A 23,010-nucleotide genomic window follows, 5' to 3' on the forward strand; every position below is an offset into this window, starting at 1 on the left:
AAAAGCAGGAAGTAATATTTTGATTTTGTGATTCTCTTTTTGGTTATTTATATTTTGATGAGGGAGACAAAAGCCTAAGCCCATAGACATTGGAACTATTGTGAAAAATATCATAGTGTTCCAATGTCTTGCTTCTTAAGGAAATTAATTTTTCTTCTTTCTATCCTTTTTCCCCCCCCCCCCCCCGATTTCTGATATATTAGAAGCATGACACGTTCAGGTTTATAAATTCTGAGTTGACTTTTTAGTAACATAAAAGGTCAGATACCTACCATGTATATTCTTACATTTCAGTTTGTATTGTATCTTATAATGAGAGGGGGGTTTTTTTTGTTTGTTTTTTTTATTAAAACCAGATATGAAGGAATAGTCCTGAAAACATTAGATTTAGTTATTGCTCTTGGCTTTATTATGTGTAAATTATTTAAATGTCTAAAATTGAAATAGAACTTACATAGTAAGTACATACATCTTAACCATACAGCTTGATGAACTTTTATATGTACATATACCTGCGTAACTACCAGGATCAAGGTATAGAACATTTCTGGCACATCGGAGGACTCCCTCTTAACCCTTCGGAGGTGCTACCTCATATTTCTTAAAAGAATTGGATGTGTCTGGTTTCTTTTAGTCTTCAGTATGTTTGCTTTGTTGAATGGAATAGTAGTTTATACTGTTTTACTGCTTTGTGGTTTTCCATTACATGGATATGCCACAGTTTGTTGATGGACATGTGAGTTGTTTTTAGTTTTTAGCTATTACAATAAAGCTGCTGTGAATATTATTGTATGTGTCTTCTTTTGGACATATGTTTTCATTTCTCTTGAGTAAACACTCAGAAATGGACTTAAGTCTTAATGTAGGCATCATGTTTTACTTTATTAAAAAATGCCAAAGGATTTTCTGAAATCCTTGTGCCATTGTACGCTTCTGCCAGCACTGTTTGTGAGATTCAGTTGCTCCACAGTTTTGCTAGTACCAACTATTGTGTCTTATTAATTTTAACAATTTGATGGTTGTGTGGTGGTATCTTACTGTGTTTTAATTTTCATTTCTCTGTGTTGAATAAGTTGAGTGTATTTTCATATGCCTTTTTTTGTGTAGTCACTGTTCAAGAGTGTTCCTCCTTTTTGTATTTTGTTACTTGTGTTTTTTTCTGATAGATTTATAGTTTATTGTATGTTCTGGATGGAGCAATTTTATGGATATGCATGTTGCATATATCTTCTTTTAGCTTACAGCTGGCCTTTTAACTCTAATGCCTTTGTAAAAAATGAATAGAGGGGTGCATCCAACTCTTGATTTCGACTCAGGTCATGATCTCAGTTTGTGGGTGCGAGCCCCACATCAGGCTTCGTGCTGACAGTGTGGACCGTGCTTGGGATATTCTCTCTGTCTCTCTGTCTCTCCCTCCCTTGCTTGTGTGCACTCACTTTCCCACTCTCTCTCTCAAAATAAATAAATGAGCTTTAAAAAAAATTTTTTTTTAAATGAGCAGAAGTTCTTAAATTTAATGAAATGTACTCTAGTACATCACTTTTTCTTTATGGATACTACTTTTTGTGTCCTCTTGAAAAAATCTTGCTTGCCCCAAGGTCTTAAAATAGTGTCCTTTGTTTTCTTTTAGGTAAAGTTTTATTGTTTTACTTTCCCCATTTGTGTCTGTTATTACCCATTTCAAATTAATTTTTGTGTATGGTGTGAGATATAGGGTTTAACTTTCCATACAGATATGTAATTACATCAGCATTACGTATGGCAAAGACTATCCTGTAGCTCTCCAGTGAGTGTCGGTGGTCAGAGGGTTTGGAGAGCATTCCAGGCAGAGGTTATCACCTTCGTAGAATCCTTACTACCGTTTATTGTGTCTCAGGCACTGTGGTTATTGCTTTATATTCCATTTTCTCATTTAATTTTTGCTACTCATTTGTGAGATGTATGTTATTCTCATTTTATAAATGAGGACTTTCAGATTATAAGACTTTTAACTTAGTATTTTGAAGATCTACTCTTCAAGAGTGGTAGCACTGTTTTCTTTGGAATCTCTTTCTATCTCAGGAACAGCTGAATATTTAAAGATTTGAGAATCCAAAGCTTTTGGAAACTTTGCAATATTCTCTTGTCACTTTACAGATACTTTAAAATTCTAGGTGACAGATAGGTCGCTGTATTGTTGATTTTCAAAGGATTTTCATTGATTAGTTGCAGAGCAAAACTGAATTTAAATTATCTTCTAGTTGAGGAAAACCGTAATGCTCTAGGCTTATCTCTTGTGCAAGGTCACCTGAGATTTTCACATACCTGCTGCCTCCTGCTAGCACAGGTCAGCAACTCTATAAGATCTTTTGGTATAGTTCTGTCTCTCAGGTCCCACATTTATTTGGAGAGCTAGCTGTGTGAACTCCGGCAAGTTACTTAATTCTCAAGCCTCCTTTTCTTTATCCAGTGAAAATGAGAATATACTTTCAGTAGAGTTGCGTTTTTATTTGTTTGTTTGTTTGTTTAAAGGGCTAAATGAGATGGTGAATGTGTTTAACATAGCTCCTAATGTTTGGGTAAAGATCAGTGAACTTCAGTGTGAGCTTTTAATGAATAATCATATTAAATCATTAAAATAGCTTTTGTGATTTACTTTCCCAAACTGGTGTGAATATCTTTAGGTTTAATGTATTCCCTCAAAACACCTGCTAATTTGCCAGTTGTAACTTGCCCTCAGTAATCATGTTTTGTGTTTTAGACTGACTTAGAAAAAGGAAAGCTTTAAAGAAAGTGAAAAAATTGAACTGGAGTAATTAATTTTTTCCCCTTTCCCTGGAGCAAATGTTTATATATTTTTTGTATACTGTATTATTTCATTTTCCTCAATACCTTTAAAGCCGAGTGCGTGGGCTAGACAATACCGGTTGGTCCCTGTGTTTGTAACTATGCAGTTCCAATTTTCTTAGTGAAGAAAGTTAAATTTTCATGATTCTGCATACTTATGTTTCCCTTATACAGGCATCATAATTGAAATCTTTGGAGTGATTTTTTTTCCTCCTACAAATGATTTCATTATGGCATACTTTATCTATTGGTGACTAGACGCATAGACTCGCTACTTGAGCATTCATTTAAAAGTTTTTTTTATTAGAATTCATTTAAGAGTTCAAATATATTAAACATTCACCTCTTAAACAGTGTTCATAAAAATATTAAGTCTGTCAGAAAATTGATATAATTCAACTCATATACTGTTACCCAGCCCAATTTCTGTCTTGATCAGTTTTACTCTAAGCAGGGTCTAGGTTATTGAGAAAAATAGTTGATAGGGGACATCTGATGATTAAAATGTAAAATTTTTGTTTCTCTGAACAATCAAGAATTTGAAATCTTTAAAAATTATCAAACTGGTTTCTTAGCAAAAGTGACAACCGTGGAGTGTCCATGAATCTGCATTATACTGAATTTTGTATCAGAAATGAGATTGCCTATATTTAGGTCTTAACTTTGAAGTGTCTGAGCTGAATTGAAGCTATTAGTTTTGTGCGGATCACAGTGTCTTTTCACAGGGGAAAAAGAGCCTTGCTGCCTCTGCAGAACTGCGGGGGCTGACAGACCTCCCAGGTTACAGATGCATGTTGCTCTTTGGCAGGTTCAGCAGCACAGGCTCTCAAATAGGTTGACCTGTGTTGCCTTTCCCAAGCTGCAGTCCTTTTTGAAGATTTCAATAGGAATCTAAGGAATCAATAATGATCCTTTTTTTTTTTCTTAAATATAGTTTATTGTGAAGTTAGCTGACATACAGTATACACAGTGTGCTCTTGGTTTCCAGAGTAGATTCCCATGATTCATTGCTTACATACAACACCCAAGTGCCCATCCCCAAAATGATCTTTAAATGCAGCAGGCTTTTCATGAGATTTTAAATATAATGTATTTTAGTAGATGTTAAATTTTATTCAGTGTGATTTTTGATATTTTAGGTATAGATCTTTTAAGTTTTAGTAAGCCTGTTTGAATCGAGTCTGGTAAATGTAAGTAATTATTAATTACACTTAAAAATAACAATTATTTTTGTCAAGAATGAGTTTAATTTTAATTTGGTTAACTTGTTTGCTTATATTTATACCTGAATTTCACCACTCAGAGTTTGACCACAGAGCTTTATATCTATCAAGTGGTCTCCTTGATGTTCTATAAGAGCATTGATATACAAAGTTTGCATGATAATATGTGCTTGAAGTATTTTCTTAGTATTTGTATATATTTGTCTAGTCTATATATAGTATGTTCTTTGAGCAGTTTTATAATTGTGTTGGCATAAAATAAACTTCTAATCCATATCTTTAATATTTAAAGACTATTTTTTTCCTTCTATATTTCTCTTCCAAATTTTCCTTAATGGGAAGAATGTTTTCTTGCAGTGTTTCTATGTATATCTATCTTCCTTCCATAGTTAGAATCATTCTGTTGGTCCAGTCTTGTTTCCTGCCTTTTTCTTGGTAGTGTTCCATCCCAAGTATTCTCATTTTACTAGTCTTCATAACCATAATTTTTTAATGGTTCCATAACATTCCATGTTCAAACACCACGGTTTATCTAAACTTTCCCATATTTTAGATATTTTCCAATATTTTACAATCACAAGCACCCTATATATTTATTAATATTATTTCCATAAATATGTGTTTTCTGTTTTTGACTTTTTCTGAGATAACAAATTCTCTTTCAGTGTAACTCAGTAGTAGGCTCACATTTTTCTTCCTTGAGGAACTCGAGTGTGTTACTCCCATCAATTTTGGTCTCAAATGTCTCATGATAATTTAAGTATTTTTTTCCTTATAAGTCACTTGTTCTTTCTCCCTAGATTTCCAAGGGATTTTTTTTTTTTCTTTAAAGTCCAGTAATTTTACAGGGCACCTAGGTGGCTCAGTCGGTTAAACATCTGACTCCAGCTCAGGTCATGATCTCATGGTCTGTGGGTTCGAGCCCTGCTTTGGGCTGCTGTCTGTTGCCAGCACTGAGCCGCCTCCCTATCCTCTGTCCCCCTCTTTCTCTGCCCTTTCCCCACTTGCTCTCTCTTTCAAAAATAAATAAGCATTCATAAAAATGAATAAAGTCCAGTAATTTTATTAGATTATGTCTTGGTATTGATCGTTCTGTATTGCTATTCATAGGGACATGGTGTGCTCATTTAATATGTTGTTTCAGATCTTTCAGGAAAGTTTTCTTGAATTATATAGCTTTTAGTAATTTGTTATTTTCCTTATGTTTGTCTTTTCTTTGTTAGATCTTCTTCAGTGATTTATTACTTTCAAATCATTTTAACTTTTTCCTTATTTTTAATTTTCAGAAATTCTTTTTGTCTGTCTTTAAGGTGTTATCTATTGTGTTTCATCATTCTTGTATTACTTTTAAATTAGCCTTCATTTTTGAAGAGACTTTAAAAATTTCTAATTCTTTCGCAAGTTCTAACATCTCATTTCTGTTTTCGAATTCTGATTTATATTGTTTTTTTTAAATGTCTTGTAACATATTATTTTCTTTTTGGTCATTTCTTGAGAACGCCTTTCTTTTTATTCTCTTTGTTCTCATAATAACTTTGTATGGGATTTATCTGCAAAGTTAGTTTCCCTGAACGTCTACACAGGGATGGGGTTCAGGGTATCTTTTCTAGCTTTACAGAGCTCCCTCTTGTTTTCAGTTTTGTTTTTTGGTTTTTCTTTTTAATGGCAATTTAATTTCCGAGGTTGCCTGGCTTTGTTCCACTCACTTACTTGTATGTGAACTTTTGCTCTCCTTCAGCTCTGTTGACTCCGTCCTATTTAGGTTTGCTTCCACTCCTAATAGTGTGTCCTTAATGTGGTGCCCTGATCTGGGAGGGAGGTGTCTCAACTGGTCAGTTTGGGGAGTTCATTGTGGTTAAACTGCTCTAGCTTTTCAGATCTTTCTGCAGATCTCTGTATAGTCCTACTAATGCGTGGCTATTCCTGGTTTCAGCTGGTATTGTCAAATTTGTCACCATGTTTTTTTTTTGGAATACCTATTTGGGGTGATTTGGGGCTTTTCCCGTTCTTAGACCTGTCATTTCCTTCTGCTTCCTTTTGCACAGACACGAATACTGTGAAGCACTGTGGCTGCCAATTGATTTACCAGCATGTATTTTGGGGCTCATGGGGATACCTGATAGTCTGGTTTTGTTATAAATGTTCATGAGATTTTAGTTTTGCTCTCTGGGTTGCTATCTGTCTGTAACACACACACACTCAGACACTTACACTCATTGTGCTGGGGATCCCCAAGAGGAGGTTTGATGATTCACTAGGAGGAGTCACAGGACTCAACATATAATCATACACATGGCTATGATTTATTACAGTGAAGTACAAAGCCGAATCAGCAAAGGGAAAAGGTACACCAGGTGAAGCCTGAGGAAACCAGGTATGAGCTTCCAAGCATCCTCTTGCAGTGGAGAGAATGTTCTTAATTTCTCCAGCATCAAATTGTGACAACATATATGAAACACTGTCTACTAGGAAGCTCATTAGAGACTCATTGCCCAGGTTTTTTTTTTTTAAACATTTATTTATTTTTGAGAGAGGGACAGAGTACAAGCAGGGAGGGGGCAGAGAGAGAGGGAGACACAGAATCAGAAGCAGGCTCCAGGCTCTGAGCTGTCAGCACAGAGCCTGATGCAGGGCTTGAGCTCAGGTACCATGAGATCATGACCTGAGCCAAAGTCAGATGCTTAACCATCTGAGCCACCCAGGTGCCCTTCATAGCCTAGGGTTTTTATTGAGGCTAGTTGTGTAGGTACCCTCTGTGTGCCATATATCAAACTTTCAAACTTCCAGAAGGAAAGCAGATGTTCAGCCATGGTTCAGCCATAAACTGTATCTTTTATGCAAACAGTTTAGGCGTGGTGAGCCACTCTTACCAGTAGTGGAAACTTCCCCAAATCCCAGTTCCCAGACAACAACCAAGGGCCAACTCTGAAAAGTAGGACTTGTTAAGGATAGACAGCCCAGACCTGCTTGGTAAGTCTTTTCTGCATGCATAATCACACACACACACATACAAATGGAATTCAGAGAGATTCAGAAACTCTGCCACTACCATAACCAGCTTTTCAGAGTCCTCCAGTTAAAAGGATTTTGATTAAGCAAGACAAATATGTTCAGATTTCCAGTTTTGAAGAGGTTACTGCTGTGGTAGTGTGAAGGATGATAGTAAGCCACTAAGAATGGAAGTGGGCAGTAGCTCCAGTGACAGTTAATTAGTGCTTGAAATGAGACTCTGGAAATTAAGAAGAGCAGGGGGATGGAGTTGAAGGGATATTGTATATGTTTATGTATGTGTGTACAGGTACACATATATAGAGTATACAGTATATAATGTATATACGGTGTCTAATATATCTATATATGTATATATAGGTATTAGAGATTATAAAACTATAATAAAATATGAATGTACATTCTTATCTCTGTGAAGGTAAGGCTTTTCTATGTATAAGAACAAAGTTATAAGTCAGGGGAACAAATTTGATAAATTTAAGTACATAAAACTTAAAATCTGGCAAAAAGCAAGATTTGAAAAAATTAACAAAATTGAAAGGAAAATGGGGAAATATTTATACCTATGAGAGCATTAATGTCTTTATAATAGGAAAATCAATTGCAAAATAGGATTTAAAAAAATCTTAATAGCCCAATAGAAAATAAACAAAGTAGATTAATGGGCAGTTCACAAAAAAAGGAAGACAGATGGTCATTTAGCATTTTTCATCCGGGAACCTTCAAAGCATGAACAGCAGTGAAATACAAATTCTTTCAGAAATTAGCAGTTTTTAAAAATGATAATAGTTAGGGTACTTGGAAGTTGGAAATAACCTAAATGTCCAACATTAGATTATTTAGGTAAATTGATATACAAATACATTCATGTATTATCCAGCTGTTAAAATCATGTGATAAAAATATTAGTGACAACACCAACTTCATCTTAATAAAGTATGATCCCAGGTTTTCTGTTTATACTTTATTGGAATTCAAACAAACGTACGTTAACACAGAAAAATATTTAAACAGGGGTGCCGGGGTGGCTCAATTGGTTAAGTGTCTGACTTTGGCTCAGGTTATGATCTCATGGTTTGTGGGTTCAAGCCCCATATTGGACTCTGTGCTGACAGCTCAGAGACTGGAGCCTGCTTTGGATTCTGTGTCTCCTTCCCTCTCTCTCTGTCCCTCCCCTGCTTGCACTCTGTCTCTCAAAAATAAACATTAAAAAAATATTTAAACAATAAAACTCAGACTTATTTACAACAAAACTAAATGTTAACCAGTTTTTCTGTAGGTGGTAGGATTATGGATGGTTTTTTCTCTTCTTTTTTTTTTTTATGGGTGGTTTTTTTCTCCCCCCCCCCCCCCCAAACATTTATAGCAGGTGTCAACAAACCATGACCCAATAGCTGGCCATTATTTTTGTAAATAAAAATTTATTGGAACACATCCGTGCTTATTCATCCTGCTTTTGTGGTACAACAGCATAAAACATTTACTATTTGATCCTTCGAGAAAAAGTTGGCCAGCCCCAGATCTAGAGTGATGTATTTTTTATATTTAGAAACATATATTTCTCCACAGGCATATACATTCTTACATAATAATAATGTGAGAAAAAATAGTATTGCTGCTTTATAGGGATTTTTTAAAAAGGTTCTTGGCAATATATTTTTTTTCTTAGAAGTAGCTTGAATCTGGAGCAACATAAGGGCTTAATAAGTGCTGCTGATACTAATATGTATTAGTACTTATTTTAAATATAATTTAGCAGATTAATAGTTTGGGTATCCAGGATTATGGATACTCTTTTAATGATACTCTAAAGGCATCATGATTTAATAGATGTAGAGACATCAGCAAGACCTCTTTTTTCAGAGAGATAGAGGGGAAACCATTTAAAGAAGTCAGTGTAGCTACTTACGGGTTTTTAAAAAAATATACACATGTCAAAGATGGTCAGATGGGTGCATAAACAATGAAGAATGAGTCATATGAGAATAGCGGTGATGGCTACTATGTCCCTGGCTCTGCGCAGAAACTATTTAATCCTCAGAACAACCTTGACTGCAAAACAAGAGTGTTTTCTATTTTGTAATTGAGCACACTGAGGCTCGGAGAGTGTAAGTACCCAAGACCTGCAGAACTTGGCTGAGACCCTACTTGAACCCAGGTTATCTGAGAGGAAGATTTATGGTTTTCTTTAGCCTTTTCCTAAAGAGTTGCCATACAGGTCCACAGAATATAAAGCAAACTTGGAATTTAGGATTTGATTTAATCAAGAAATACATTTTTAACTATTTATAAAGTTTCATTATATAAAGTAGTAAGCTTCTTGTTCCTTGCTATATTCAAATAGATTCTGGATGACCATATTTTAAGGACTCCTGCTATGACTAAGAGGTTGAATTTTATGTACTTTGAGGATTTAGGAGGTCTGTGATTTTATGGTTTTATTTATTTATTTATTTCAGTTCTGCCTGTGTATTTAATTCAAATTTAGATTTTATGAGGGGCGCCTGGGTGGCTCAGTCAGTTAAGCGGCCGACTACGGCTCAGGTCATGATTTCGTAGTCCGTGAGTTCGAGCCCCGCGTCGGGCTCTGTGCTGACGGCTCAGAGCCTGGAGCCTGTTTCAGATTCTGTGTCTCCCTCTCCCTGACCCTCCCCCGTTCATGCTCTGTCTCTCTCTGTCTCAAAAATAAGTAAACGTTAAAAAAAAAAAATCAAATTTAGATTTTATGAAGGACCCTAACTATATGAACTCTTAACATGCTGCAGAATTTTTTAAAAAATTGTCTTGCTTATGTTTTGATGAGTTGATATGTGACTCTATAAACATCACAATTCACTAAAAAATCTCTGTGTCTTTTATAAAGTTAAGCTGTGAGTAGTGTATTTTTTCTTGAGTATAGACCAGAGGAAAGATTTGGCTATTTGAGTGGATATACTTTTCCTCAACAAATATGCAAAATATAAACCAACGCTTTCTGTTTGTACTCTAATCATATGAAAATGAGGAGCCAAATTTAATGGACGACCATAGTAATTATCTTACCTTGGGTATCTGGTAACAAATACTCCTTTTGTTTCCTTGGACAGAATTTGTTTTGTATTATTCCTAAATATTTTAGTTGTCGAGGGCTGTTGTATCTTATGTTAAAAAAATCTTAGAAGATAGTAGTATATGAGTTTTTAATACATAGAGGCTAGTGGTTTCAAATCCTTTTGGAGTGTGATAGATTAAACTGGATAGAAGAAACAAACAACCTTCAGATTTGACTTTTGTTCTGTGCCACTTTTATCTGGAACCTCTAATATATATATGGCTACTATCTCCTAGTGACTGCTTTATTGCTTTATTCAGTACTGTAACTTAACTCTTTGAAGATGTCTTAGAGCCAGTTTCCCACTCTGGATTCTACTTTTAATTTCTATGTTTATATTGCGGGTTCTGTGCAATGAAAAATTAGTTTAAATGTAAAATATTTAATCCTCTGCTCAGTGAATGATAATATCAATACAAGTTTGAAAGCAACATTTTAGTAAAAGTGGATAAAATTCATCCAGTTTTAATTCAAGACCTGTTTACTCAAACTGAATCTTTGTTTATTCTGGTCCAACAGAAACTAGAAAGAGAGTATGTCTCCACTGCCCCCAGGGAGGAGTGTTTAGAGAAAGGCCAGTATTACCCTCAGGCTGATGCCTTTGAAAGAGTGGATATTGTCCATTCCCAGTCTATAGTGTTGTCAATTATTTCTTTGTGATTTAGTTAATTTTTTATTATGCTTCAGGTGTTAAATTGCCAGTACATCAGATGCTCAGATTCAAACAAATATATCCAAATATCTAAAATACATATAGAAAATAAATTTGAAATATTGCTCATTCTCTGCCAGTGTTCTCTTACACTTGTTCGTGTTTCAGCTGTGATTGGCTACTACTGGGCCTTTTATTTATGGTAGATGTTCCTAATCCTGATGAATTAATGTAGTAATCTCAACATCTTGTATTTTTCCTCCGCAAAAGGGGAGATTGAGGTAGCTCTATTCCAAGATAATAAAATCATGACAGATTTAATTACTAGAATATTGGTATGTATTGGGGTCATCTTATAGCCCACTAAATGATTTTATGGTTGTCATAATTAAAACCTGTTACTCCATAAACCAGAGAGGTCCTAAATCCCCTGTGAATAGTGTGGTTGATGGTTGGCCATTATTTATATAGTTTATATAAAATGTTCTTATGAATGCTTACAGTTACATAAAATTTATTCTTATTTTCATAGTCTGTTCGGCACTTGAAGTACTCCTTGTTTAAGAAATCACTACTGGGCAGTGTTTCGGATAACGGAGTAGTAACTCTCTGGGATGTGAATAGCCAGAGTCCATACCATAACTTTGACAGTACACATAAAGCTCCAGCTTCTGGCATCTGTTTTTCTCCTGTCAATGAATTGCTATTTGTGACTATAGGCTTGGATAAAAGAATCATTCTCTATGATACTTCAAGTAAGAAGTAAGTGTGACATGATCATTTCTTAATTTAGTAACAAATAACTGTAATCTCATTAGCAGGCATATTTGTGATTTGCATAGACCTCTGATTAATGTTTGGGACATCTAAAGTTTGTGTACTTGATATCTAAAGGATCAAATTTTCTCTTTTTTCTCACATGCAGAAAAAAATAGATGAAATGTGGATGTTCTTTAGAGTACATCTGGATGATGAATGTTAAGAATAGCATGTTAATGATTGCACATCTTTATTTTAGCACACAGGCATAGTATTCTTTTTCAAAAATACAACTGAATATATTTTTTAAGGCAATATGATTAATTTGCTTTAAAATTAATTCATTATCTACAGCAATGTTTCTAAACTGCTAACATTTTGGGCTGGATAATTCTTGGATGTGGGGTGTGGGGGCAGGGGGTGGGGTGGCTGTCCTGGGTATTGTAGAATATTCAGCAGCATCCCTGGCCTCTACCCACTAGATGCTAGTAGTATTCCCTAAATTAGCAAGAGTAGCAAAATTGCCCTTAGTTGAGAACCACTGATCTAGAGCTAAAGGGTATGTAATCTTTTAAGTATCTGGGTCAGTTGTGCCTTCTTTTCTTTCTTACAGTTATAGCTGTGCTTGGTTAGCTGTTAAAAAAAAAATGGTTATAAGAGTGCTACAGGTATATTCAAAACACCTAACCATATCTAAAGATTGTGTGGAAGAAAATGGTAATGTTACTACTAGGGAAGGACCCACTATCAGCCCTTGTTAAAAGTTTACTTGTTTCACTTTCTTCTTTTTTAAAAATCATTCTGTTTTACTCTTTCTTGTTAACTAATTTGCTGAGAACCTTAAGAGTCAGTAAGCATTTCTCTCGTACACCAGACACTGTGGCAAAAAGCTCAGCTTCAGCAGATCAGTATCCATATTTCTGTATTGGCTTCATGAGGATCAAGCTACATGGATTGTTAGCTTTTTGGTCAAGAAATGCACAGCTGCTCCCCTGTGATGAAAGGTCATAGTCCTCTTGAGACTTGAGCAGGTCAATAAATGGAAAGGGGATACTTAGGGCCTCCTTAACCCTGAGACTAGAACCCTTGTTTGTGGAGTAACACCAGGAAGTCTGTCACGTTCACGGTCAAAGTAGTAATTACTCAAAGGAATACATATTGCTTCTGAAGATGTAGAACTTAACCTGTTGGAAGTGAATAGAAAAATAGAATGATGTGTTCAGCAGTTCCTTTATCTGCCATTGTATTAGAAATGTCTCTAATTCTGAATTTCTGCTTTATGCAAATATTTGGGATGTGTATTCTAAGTAACTTTGGTTTTGGTCGATAGCTGTCTAACGTCACATATGCTTGTATACCTGTATATACTCACATACCTACATAGACTTTGTTCCCCTTTCGAAAGGCTAGTGAAAACGCTAGTGGCCGATACCCCTCTAACTGCAGTAGATTTCATGCCTGATGGAGCCACTTTGGCTATTGGATCTTCCCGTGGGAAAATATATCAATATGATTTAAGGATGTTGAAATCACCAGTTAAAACCATCACTGCTCACAAGACTTCTGTGCGATGTATAACATTTCAGTACTCCACTGCTCTTTCTAAGGTAGGGTATTTTCTTTCTTTTGATTATTTTGGATTTTACTAAATAAGTGTAACTCAGAATATGGAAGTCATATTTTGTCCATTAAACACATTGTAGTTTTGCTTTATGATCATTCTTATATGAAAGCATTTTAAATAATTTTGATCCAAAGTTATTTGATACTTGGTTTTAAACTATTTTTTTGTCCTTAATTCTCGTATTTCTTCAAAAATATTTTAAAAGCCTTTTTGGTTCAGAGGGAAACTCTCAGATTCATCAGCAGCCTTAAGATTTGTAAGGGAAAATATATGTATTTTTATTCTAACAAGGAATTGATAAAATATTAATGTATACTATGGAGCATTAGAAACCTGAGCTTTTAAATATTCCATTACATTTCAGTCAAGTTTAAATAAAGGCTGTTCAAATAAGCCCACAGCTGTGAACAAACGAGCCATTAATGTGAGCACTACCAGTGGAGGAGTTCAGAATTCTGGAGTCGGCCGAGAAGCAGCCACCTCTTCCACTGGCACAGCTCTCCCACAGCCCATGACAACAGCTGGGGGAAAAGGAGCAGTTGCTGTTCAAGACAAAGCAGGTAAATGCTGCTTATGCGTTTATGGTATTTGGAGTTTCCACCCGGCACCCCACCCCAATATATATTATTAGCACTTTCTTCAAGAGCCTAGAACTCAAATTCACTTGTGTATTTAAGTAAAATTATTAGTAGGTGGTAAAAATGGAAGAAGTGACCATTTTAACTTGAGCTATAAATTTTTAAAAAATTAATGAAAGGTACTTAATCTATTTAGCTAAACTTTTTTTTTAATGTTTATTTATTTTTGACAGAGAAGGAGAGCACAAGTGGGGGAGGGGCAGAGAGAGAGAGGGAAGCACAGAATCCAAAGCAGGCTCTAGGCTCAGAGCTGTCAGCCCAGGGCCTGACGTGGGGCTCAAACCCAGGAACTATGAGATCGTGACCTAAGCCAAAGTCGGACGCTCAACCGACCGAGCCATCCAGGTGCCCCAGCTGAACTTTTGTTATAAGAAAGATTACCTTACAAATAGAATAATACCAATTTAGAAATTATCCTTAATACCACTCCAGACTGGATGTCTTGTGTCTTCAGATTAATCAATAGAGAATATGATTCTTTGATGTTGTCACTTTGATTTGATCTCTGAGTTACAAAAAAAGCTATTAGTGACTTCTTTTATTTCATATTTCATAACAAAGTAAGTCAGGTGATGAAGTGAATTTATTTAAGTGCTGACTAGTGCCTGGCACCTATTAAGCAGTATATTAGTAGTTTGTTAAACAAAAAGAAACAAAAATGTTGTCACTTTTTATTTATTTATTTATTAAAAAAAATTTTTTTTTCAACGTTTATTTATTTTTGGGACAGAGAGAGACAGAGCATGAACGGGGGAGGGGCCAAGAGAGAGGGAGACACAGAATCGGAAACAGGCTCCAGTCTCTGAGCCATCAGCCCAGAGCCTGACGCAGGGCTCGAACTCACGGACCGCGAGATGGTGACCTGGCTGAAGTCGGACGCTTAACCGACTGTGCCACCCAGGCGCCCCAAAAGTGTTGTCATTTTTAAATAATTTCTTCTATTCCAATAATCATATTGATAAAATGGTTCTTAAAAAATTCATTTAGACTTTGTGAAGGTGTAATATGATGATAAGCTTCCCTGTTTACTATAGAGAATATTCTTTTTCTCTCAATTCCTGAAAACGTTTTTTTTTTTTTTTATTTTAAGTTATGCTATACTATCACCTTACAACATATTTTTTAAAAGCCTGCATGGTATATATACCACTCTGTTTCCAAACTAGTCTCATTAGAAATGGATGTATCCATGTCTTTTTAAGGTTTCAGGACAAATACTTAACTTGGACACAAGTATTGGTTGGTACCTTCTCAGCATGAGTTTATGATTTTCAAGTAGAAGCAAAACTTTGTTAGCCTTGATAGTATGGAATAGCTTTTTAAAAAAAATAGTATATATATTCATTATAAATTTTCTGTTAATATCTACATCATCCTTACATAAAAGTCATTACATATTATATAAAAAAATAATTAGTTCTTATTTAAGAACTCCTGGAAGCAAATATTATTGCTATATACTTAGAAGAAGAAATTAAGTTTGAAATATAACTTTGAGTAATGTTTGCCAAGATGTTGAATTAACTATATTATGAAAATTGTCACTATTTTCAAAGATAATTTTATTATTACTGATTTTATTCATATTTCCAAAATTAAATAAAATAAAGTTTCTCTCATTTACTCTGAGCTTTATGAAATCTCACTGTTATTCATTTAGTTTTTAATAAGGAAACTCATGTAACGATGACAGCATTAATTAGGCAATGCAAGACTTGGGTCTGCAGGGTCACTGATTAATGATAACTCTTGGCTGATTAGCAAAGTTTCTGACAAAATGAATGTTTGCCCTGTACCCACAAAGAGTTAGAAACTTTTATTTATTAATTTTATTTTGAAATAATTGCAAACTTATAGAAAATTTTCAAAAATAGTATAAAGAACTCCTGAGCTCTAGTATACTCTTCAGCAGATTCACTGTTTTATAAATTTTGCCACATTTGCTTCATCGTTTGCTCTCTCTTACATACACATACATGTACGTTTCCCCGCTCTGAAACAGAGAGTTTGTTAGACATAAGTCTTGGGTCTGTGACTTCCTGCTAGGATGACTTTGGGCAGTTTTTTAACCACTTTGAGTCTCATTTTTTCTTCCATAGATAATATTTAACTTTTAGCGATATTATGAAAACCAGAGAAAATATATCAGTAGGCACACAATAGGCTCTCAGTAAATTATGGTTTTACTAATACTGTCATCACAGTTTTCATCATTACTATTACTATTATTTTAAACTCCCTAAAATGAGTCTGAGATTTGAAAAAAGTTCATGTTGCTCTACTAAAGGCGCCAACCAGTGCATTCCCACCAACAGTGCAAGAGGGTTCCCCTTTCTCCACATCTTCACCAATACCAGTTGTTTCCTGTGTTGTTGATTTTAGCCATTCTGACCGGTGTGAGGTGATGTCTCATTGTAGTTTTGATTCATCTTTCTCTGATGATCAGTGATGTTGAGTGTCTTTTCATGTGTCTGTTGGTCATCTGCATGTCTTCTTTGGAGAAATGTCTATTCATGTCTTCCACCCATTCTTAGTTGGATTATTTGTTTTTTGAGTGTCGAGTTTTAGAAGTTCTTTACAGATTTTGGATACTAACCCTTTATCAGATATGTTATTTGCAGATATCTTCTCCCATTCCGTAGGTTGCCTTTTAGTATTATTGATTGTTTCCTTTGCTGTGCAGAAGATTTTGATTTTGATGAATCCCCAGTAGTTTACTTTTGCTTTTGTTTCCTCAGGTGGCATGTCTAGAAGGAAGTTGCTGTGAGTCATGTCAAAGAGGTTACTGCCTGTGTTCTCCTCTGAGATTTTAATGGTTTCATGTCTCACATTTAGGTCTTTGATCCATTTTGAGTTAAGTGTATGGTGTAAGAAAGTGGTCCACTTTCATTCTTCCACATGTTGCTGTCCAGTTTTCCCAACATCATTTGTTGAAGAGACTTTTTCCCACTAGATTTTCTTTTCTGTTTTGTTGAAGATTAATTGACCATATAGTTCCTTTGTGGGATTTCTATTCTTTTCCATTGATCTGTGTATCTATTTTTGTGCCACTGCCATACTGTTTTGATCACTACAGCCTTGTAGTAGAACTTGAAGTCTGGAATTGTGTTGCTTCCAGCTTTGCTTTTTCTTAACTCTAGAGAACAAACTGTTACCAGAGGGGAGGTGGGTCGGGGATAGGTGAAATAGGTGATGAGGATTAAGGAGGGCACTTGTTGTGATGAGCACTGGGTCTTGTATGGAAGTGTTGACTCATTATATTGTACCCCTGAAACTAATATTATACTGTATGTTAACCTACTGTAATTTAAATAAAAACTTATAAAAAATAAAGAACCTTGGGTCGCCTGGGTGGCTCAGTTGGTTGAGCGTCCGACTTCGACTCAGGTCATGATCTCACGGTCCGTGGGTTCGAGCCCCGCGTCGAGCTCTGTGCTGACAGCTCAGAGCCTGGAGCACCTGCTTCAGATTCTGTGTCTCCCTCTCTCTCTGCCCCTCCCCTGCTCATGCTCTGTCTCTCTCTGTCTCAAAAATAAATAAAAACATTTAAAAAAATTAAAAAAGAATAAAGAACCTCTGCAGATTTATTGCTAGTGCTCACTTTCAGTAGGAAACAGCCATTTAAGAAGTAAAAACATAAGGCTTTAGCACTACTTCCAAATGCTATTAAACTTCTGTTTCCTAAATTTCCAGAGGCTAGAGTTATGCATTCATAATGTTTAACGACCTAGAAGAAGAAGAGAAAATTTCTTCTTTATAACAATTCAACTCTTGGTGTAAACACTTCAATGATAGTGGTGTACAAATGTTCAGTAATATTTTAACTTTCTATCAGGTACTATTATAAAAGTTTATTTCATTTGCGAGACTTGGACATTTTTGGATATGCTGGCTGTTCTTTGCTTTTATCCTAGCTTTTCAGGATCTTGGGACCAAGATAGCAAATAAAACACTACTTAAATGATAGTGTAATACAGTAACATGCTACCAATTAAAACACCAGATTTTCATCACAGGTCTCGAATTTCTAGAACTCAGTCCTCAACCCAGAAATGAGCAAGAAGCTACTGAGCTCACAGAGTTCCTCTTCCAAAGTCCCTGCCCTAATCCCTTGCATTATATACTGGCAGGGAAAACAAAACCATGTGGCTCTTTATTATTGTCTGCTATGCTATTCTTTATGAGTTTAGTATTCTGGTTTCCTTCCTTCTAGTAAACTATCCTGAGGCTAGTGAAGTCATTCGAGGTCGATAATACCGAGAGCATGTTAAGCTTCCACTGTTAGTGAAGGAAAAGACAGAAGAGGGGAAAAAGAGATCCGTTAACTGTTGGGGAAAGGAACTAACATTACTTGAATCTGCTCTGTGTCAGGCATCATGCTAAATGCTTCACAGACTTCTTTAATCATTTATAGATGATCATAAAAGTGAGTCTGTTCTAATAGAAGTTGGTTGTGTTCAGTACACTGTTTAAGAGGGTAGCAAAGTATATAAATTATTTTAGAAAAATTTCATCAAAAAGGCTAAAATAAGATGGTATTATATAAATGAATAGATTATTTGCTTTTGAGGAGCCCTTCATTACATGAAAATCATGGTTAACTGAGCTGTTGTTATATTATTTTGTTTTCCTGATGCTCATAGTTGTAATATTACCAGTGATATGGTAATGCATTAATTTTTAGAACTGAGCTTCTGATGATAAATTTTTTTTTGGCCGTAGTAACATTTATTTTTATATCTAATTTTCCTATAAGGTTTGCCTCGAAGCATAAACACTGATATTATATCTAAGGAAACGGACAGTGGGAAAAATCAGGATTTCTTCAGCTTTGATGATACTGGAAAAAGTAGTTTAGGTGACATGTTTTCACCGATCAGAGATGGTAAGTCTTTTCAGATCAGAGGATCATGTTCTCTTGCTGGCAGTCATTACATTTTTAGTCTCGCTAAAAGATGTGGGTAATAGCTTCCGTCTGTTTCTGTTCATGACAGTTGCTAATTTTCTCAGTCCCTGGGGTGGTATCTTTTCCTTTGCCCTGATATTTCAGATGTTACCATTCTAAAGTATACGCTTGTCATTTTCACATGGGAACTATGCAAATAGCTCTCAAGTTAGCATTTTAATTTCCACAGAAGTGTCTTAAAGGAAATTTTGCCTCCATAGGCAGTTTTTTAGTTTCTAATAAATCTTAAATTCTTAGATATTTTGATAGGCAAAAAATACCTTTTAACCTAAAAAAATTGTTTTTTATTATTAGTATCTAATTGTTATTTATTCATTGTTTTCATGAAGAAATATGGCTAGGTGATAGATTGCCTCATCTTTTACACTATGTGTGAAAGTACTACACACACACACACACAGTCTCTCTCTCTACTTCCTTCCTTCCCTCCCTCCCTCCTCTCCCCATTGCTAGGAGATGTTGCCATTAAAAAGAAAATAAAAACTTAAAAAACTTGTCATTTTGATATATAGAAACATATATCATTGTTGTTCATACTGTATGAACCGGGCACATTATTTGGATGTGTTTTTTTGGTACTGATGTTCATACTGTTTTCATTAATGGGATGGTCTCACTGCTAACAGCAGTATTATCAACAATATGGGTAAATTTCTAGAGCATAATTTGGCATGCTTAAATATTCATACCCTTTGGCCTGTTAATTCTATTTCTATAAATTTACCTAATAACATATTCACAGTATCCTACAAAGATTTGTATGTTTACTGTTTATGGTATTGAAATTCTGGAGCAAACCTAAATGTCAGCAGTAGCAGTATGTTTAAATTGTTACATCCACTCTTGATCTTATAGAGTTTCATTTTTTCTTTAAAATTATCTACTTTCCAAATTTTCTACAATTAATTTCATAATTAGAATAAGTAGGAGTGCCTGGGTGGCTCAGTTGGTTAAATGTCCCACTTCAGCTTAGTTTGTGATCTCAGGCTCGTGACTTTGAGCCCCGTCTTGGGCTCTGTGCTGACAGCTTAGAGCCTGGAGTCTGCTTCCGATTCTGTGTCTCCCTTTCTCCGCGCCTCTCTCTCTCTCTCTCTCTCTCTCTCTCTCTCTCTCAAAAATAAATAAACATTAAAAAAATAAATATCTTAAAAAAAATAAAGTACATGTGTGATGGCACAGAATTACTTAGTGCTTTATGTCTTACCATGCCCTGAAAATGACTATTTGCCAGGTCAGATTTCCCTGTCTTCCACCTAATGAAAGAGAAAGCATTCCTTTCTTTCAGGATGAAGAGAGGTCAGACTACATAGTTAAAGAATAAAGACAGGAAAGATGTGGGCAAAGGAGAGTAGAATGGCATGGGCTGGAGTTGAGAAAGGTTTTGGAGGTTAGTAATCATCTGGGGAGCTTTGGCTTATGAGAACCCCTGGGGTAACTTTTGAATTGAAGAATGTAGGAAGGGGCTTTTTGAAAGTGTTTGAGTTATAAATGAAATTCTCTTTAATGGTTTTTAAGAGAAATGAATAAAGGATAGAAATTCTTCTTTACTTTTTAAAAATATGATTGAACCTTATGCCCTTCATTTATTAGACTTTCATATCATTAATAAGAAAAAAAACATGGATAATAAATATACTACTGATTTTCATTGTCAAGAGACTTGTGTTTTGATCTCAAGAATTCAACTCTGCTTAATCTGTTTGCCTTAATGTCTTCATCTTTTGAGTAAGAATATTTCTGCTTTTGTTAAGGGAAACTAATAATTTCTTAAAGTATATGTGTAAAATAAAGAAGGGGTAGTGCATGGGTGGCTCAGTTGGGTAAGCATCTGACTCTTGATCTCAGGGTTCTGAGTGTTCAGGCCCTGTACTGGGTGTGAAGGCTGTGTAAAATAATAAAAATAAATAAATAAAATAAAGTGTATGTTTTTTGTACAATTAGTAGGTATATATACACACATGCAGATGGATGGATGGATGATAGTCCTATTACTGTGATAATCATATATGATAATTTATTGGCCATTTGAATTTTTGGTGAATTTTTTATGACTTTTGCCCATTTTTCTATTAATTAGCTAAAATGGAGTTGAACAACTTTTGGATATTAATTGGTAAATGAATAGTATTACAGTATTGGAATTTTCTTATACATATTCTGTCATTAAAACATTAATGGAAACTTATGTTTTTTATATCATTGTATTGCAAAATAGTTTCACATTGTTTCACTTGATCCTCAGAACAATTTTGTGAGGTGGTCCAGACATTATCTTCATTATATAGTTGCAGAAACTAAAGCTAATTGTATAAAAAGCTTGTCTAAGGTCTTAGAGCTATTGAATGGTATAGGCAGAACTGGATTATAGATTTCTGGAGCCTACTGCAATGCGTTTCTCATATACCTTGCTGTCTCATTAAACGACCCTATACCGTAGAATTACTTTTCATACTTGCTGCTCTGCATGAAGGTAAAAGAGTGAAAAGGGAAGTTTATATGAGTCCCAACTGTAACTTTTCCTTTTTGAAATCGAACTCTTTGGAGAATTTTTGCTATGGCTTCTTTTTCACAATTTAAAAAATTTGATTTTCTAATTTTATTATAGATGCTGTGGTTAACAAGGGAGGTGATGAGTCCATAGGCAAAGATGGTAAGAACTACTGAGAAGTATTTTTATGAAAATTAAAAATGGTATTGTGTTATCTATTGATGTGTAACAAATTACCCCAACACATTGAAGCTTAAGAGAATATTTATCACCTCATAATTGTGGGTTAAAAATCTGAGCATGGCTTAGTTTAATCAGGATATCAACAGGGTTGCAGTCATCTCCAGGGTTGACTGGGCACGGATCTACTTGCATGATCATTCATGTGCCTACTAGCAGAATATACCAGTCCTTCCCATGTGGGCCTCTTACAGGGCACCTGACAACATGGCAGCCGGCTTCCCTCAGAGCTGGTGAGCAAGACAGTGAGAGAGGGCCCTCAAAATGAAAGCTGCGGCGTGTTTGTAACCTAATCTTGGAAGTGACACCCCACCATTCTTGCTGTATTCTCTTCTTCGGAAGCAAGTTTCTAGGTTCAGCCCACATTCAAAGGGAGGGAATTACTCGAGGGCATGGATCCATGCCAGAAGGCAGGGATCATTCAGAGCCATCTTAGAGGCTGCCTATCAAGATATGCTGCAGATATATACTAAATTAACAATTTTCAGTTATCAAAAACTAATAATATTGACTAAAACATTAATTGGGCTTTGTGATTTTCAAAGTATTTTTACGTATAATATCTCTTTTAAGCCTTAGTACTGAGACAGATGGATGTCAGCATCACATTTACCGATCAGGAAACAAGAGTTTTACAGTTTTTGCCCAAGATTTTGTGTACATCAAATAAGGGCTAGAGCTGACAAATGAACCTGTCTTCTGAATCCAAATCGCATGTCTTTCTACCATATTAACCTGTCTGTCGTGTTAAGTGCTTTTCTTAAATATTCAAGATTGGAGAAAATCATATGCAAATAGCTTTTTTCTCCTGTTTTTCAGGCCTTGACTTTCTACCGCAATTGAACTCAGTCTTTCCTCCAAGAAAAAACCCAGGAACGTCAAGCACTTCAGTATTGCATTCTAGTCCTCTTAACGTTTTTATGGGATCTCCAGGGAAAGAAGAAAATGAAAATCATGATCTGACAGCTGAATCTAAGAAAATATATCTGGGAAAACAGGAACCTAAGGACTCCTTCAAACAGGTATCTGCCTGAAAACGGTACTGAACTCGCTGTGTGGATTTGTCAGTAGCATAAGGAAGCTCATCACTAGACAGAAAGCGGGCAGCTGCCAGGGATGTGTCCTGATTACTAACAGTGCTGTGCACCTACCAGCTAGAAAAATATTCTTGAATCTTGATGTCATGTGTTAAAAACTAAAGGATGCTTTTGAAATCTGTCTTTGAAAACTTTGGAGGTAAAAGCAGACGTAAACTTAAACTGTTTTTTTCTATGACAAAATACTTGACTGTCTAAGAATAGTTTATACCTGAGTTTTTTAGAATTTATTTCCATTGCTGCAGAAAGCACCAATTGGTAGTCAAGTCATTTACCCTAAGTCTTAGAGCAAAGGGGTGGAGCTAAGAATATAATAGATCCTTATTATCTTCTGCTCTGATACAGTATCCAAAATAGAAGTTAATTTGCTACATAAGGGCTTAAAATGATCAAATGT

At 35.3% G+C, this 23,010-nt stretch overlaps 1 protein-coding gene across 5 annotated transcripts in view; it reads left to right on the forward strand.

Moving 5' to 3' along the window:
* NEDD1 (NEDD1 gamma-tubulin ring complex targeting factor) overlaps positions 1-23,010 on the forward strand; it is a 48,851-nt gene that overhangs the window by 14,912 nt on the left and 10,929 nt on the right. For 4 of the 5 annotated variants that reach the window (XM_027071041.2, XM_015070494.3, XM_053226638.1 and 1 more), the window contains 6 exons: positions 11,334-11,563; positions 12,966-13,167; positions 13,549-13,744; positions 18,579-18,707; positions 21,394-21,438; positions 22,336-22,538. In XM_027071041.2, the coding sequence (XP_026926842.1) occupies positions 11,334-11,563; positions 12,966-13,167; positions 13,549-13,744; positions 18,579-18,707; positions 21,394-21,438; positions 22,336-22,538 (1,005 nt within the window). The remainder of the gene's footprint in view (positions 1-11,333; positions 11,564-12,965; positions 13,168-13,548; positions 13,745-18,578; positions 18,708-21,393; positions 21,439-22,335; positions 22,539-23,010) is intronic. The other variant, XM_027071042.2, reaches the window with a different exon arrangement.

Source organism: Acinonyx jubatus, chromosome B4, assembly GCF_027475565.1.
Source record: "Acinonyx jubatus isolate Ajub_Pintada_27869175 chromosome B4, VMU_Ajub_asm_v1.0, whole genome shotgun sequence".
Classification (NCBI taxonomy): Eukaryota; Metazoa; Chordata; class Mammalia; order Carnivora; family Felidae; genus Acinonyx; species Acinonyx jubatus.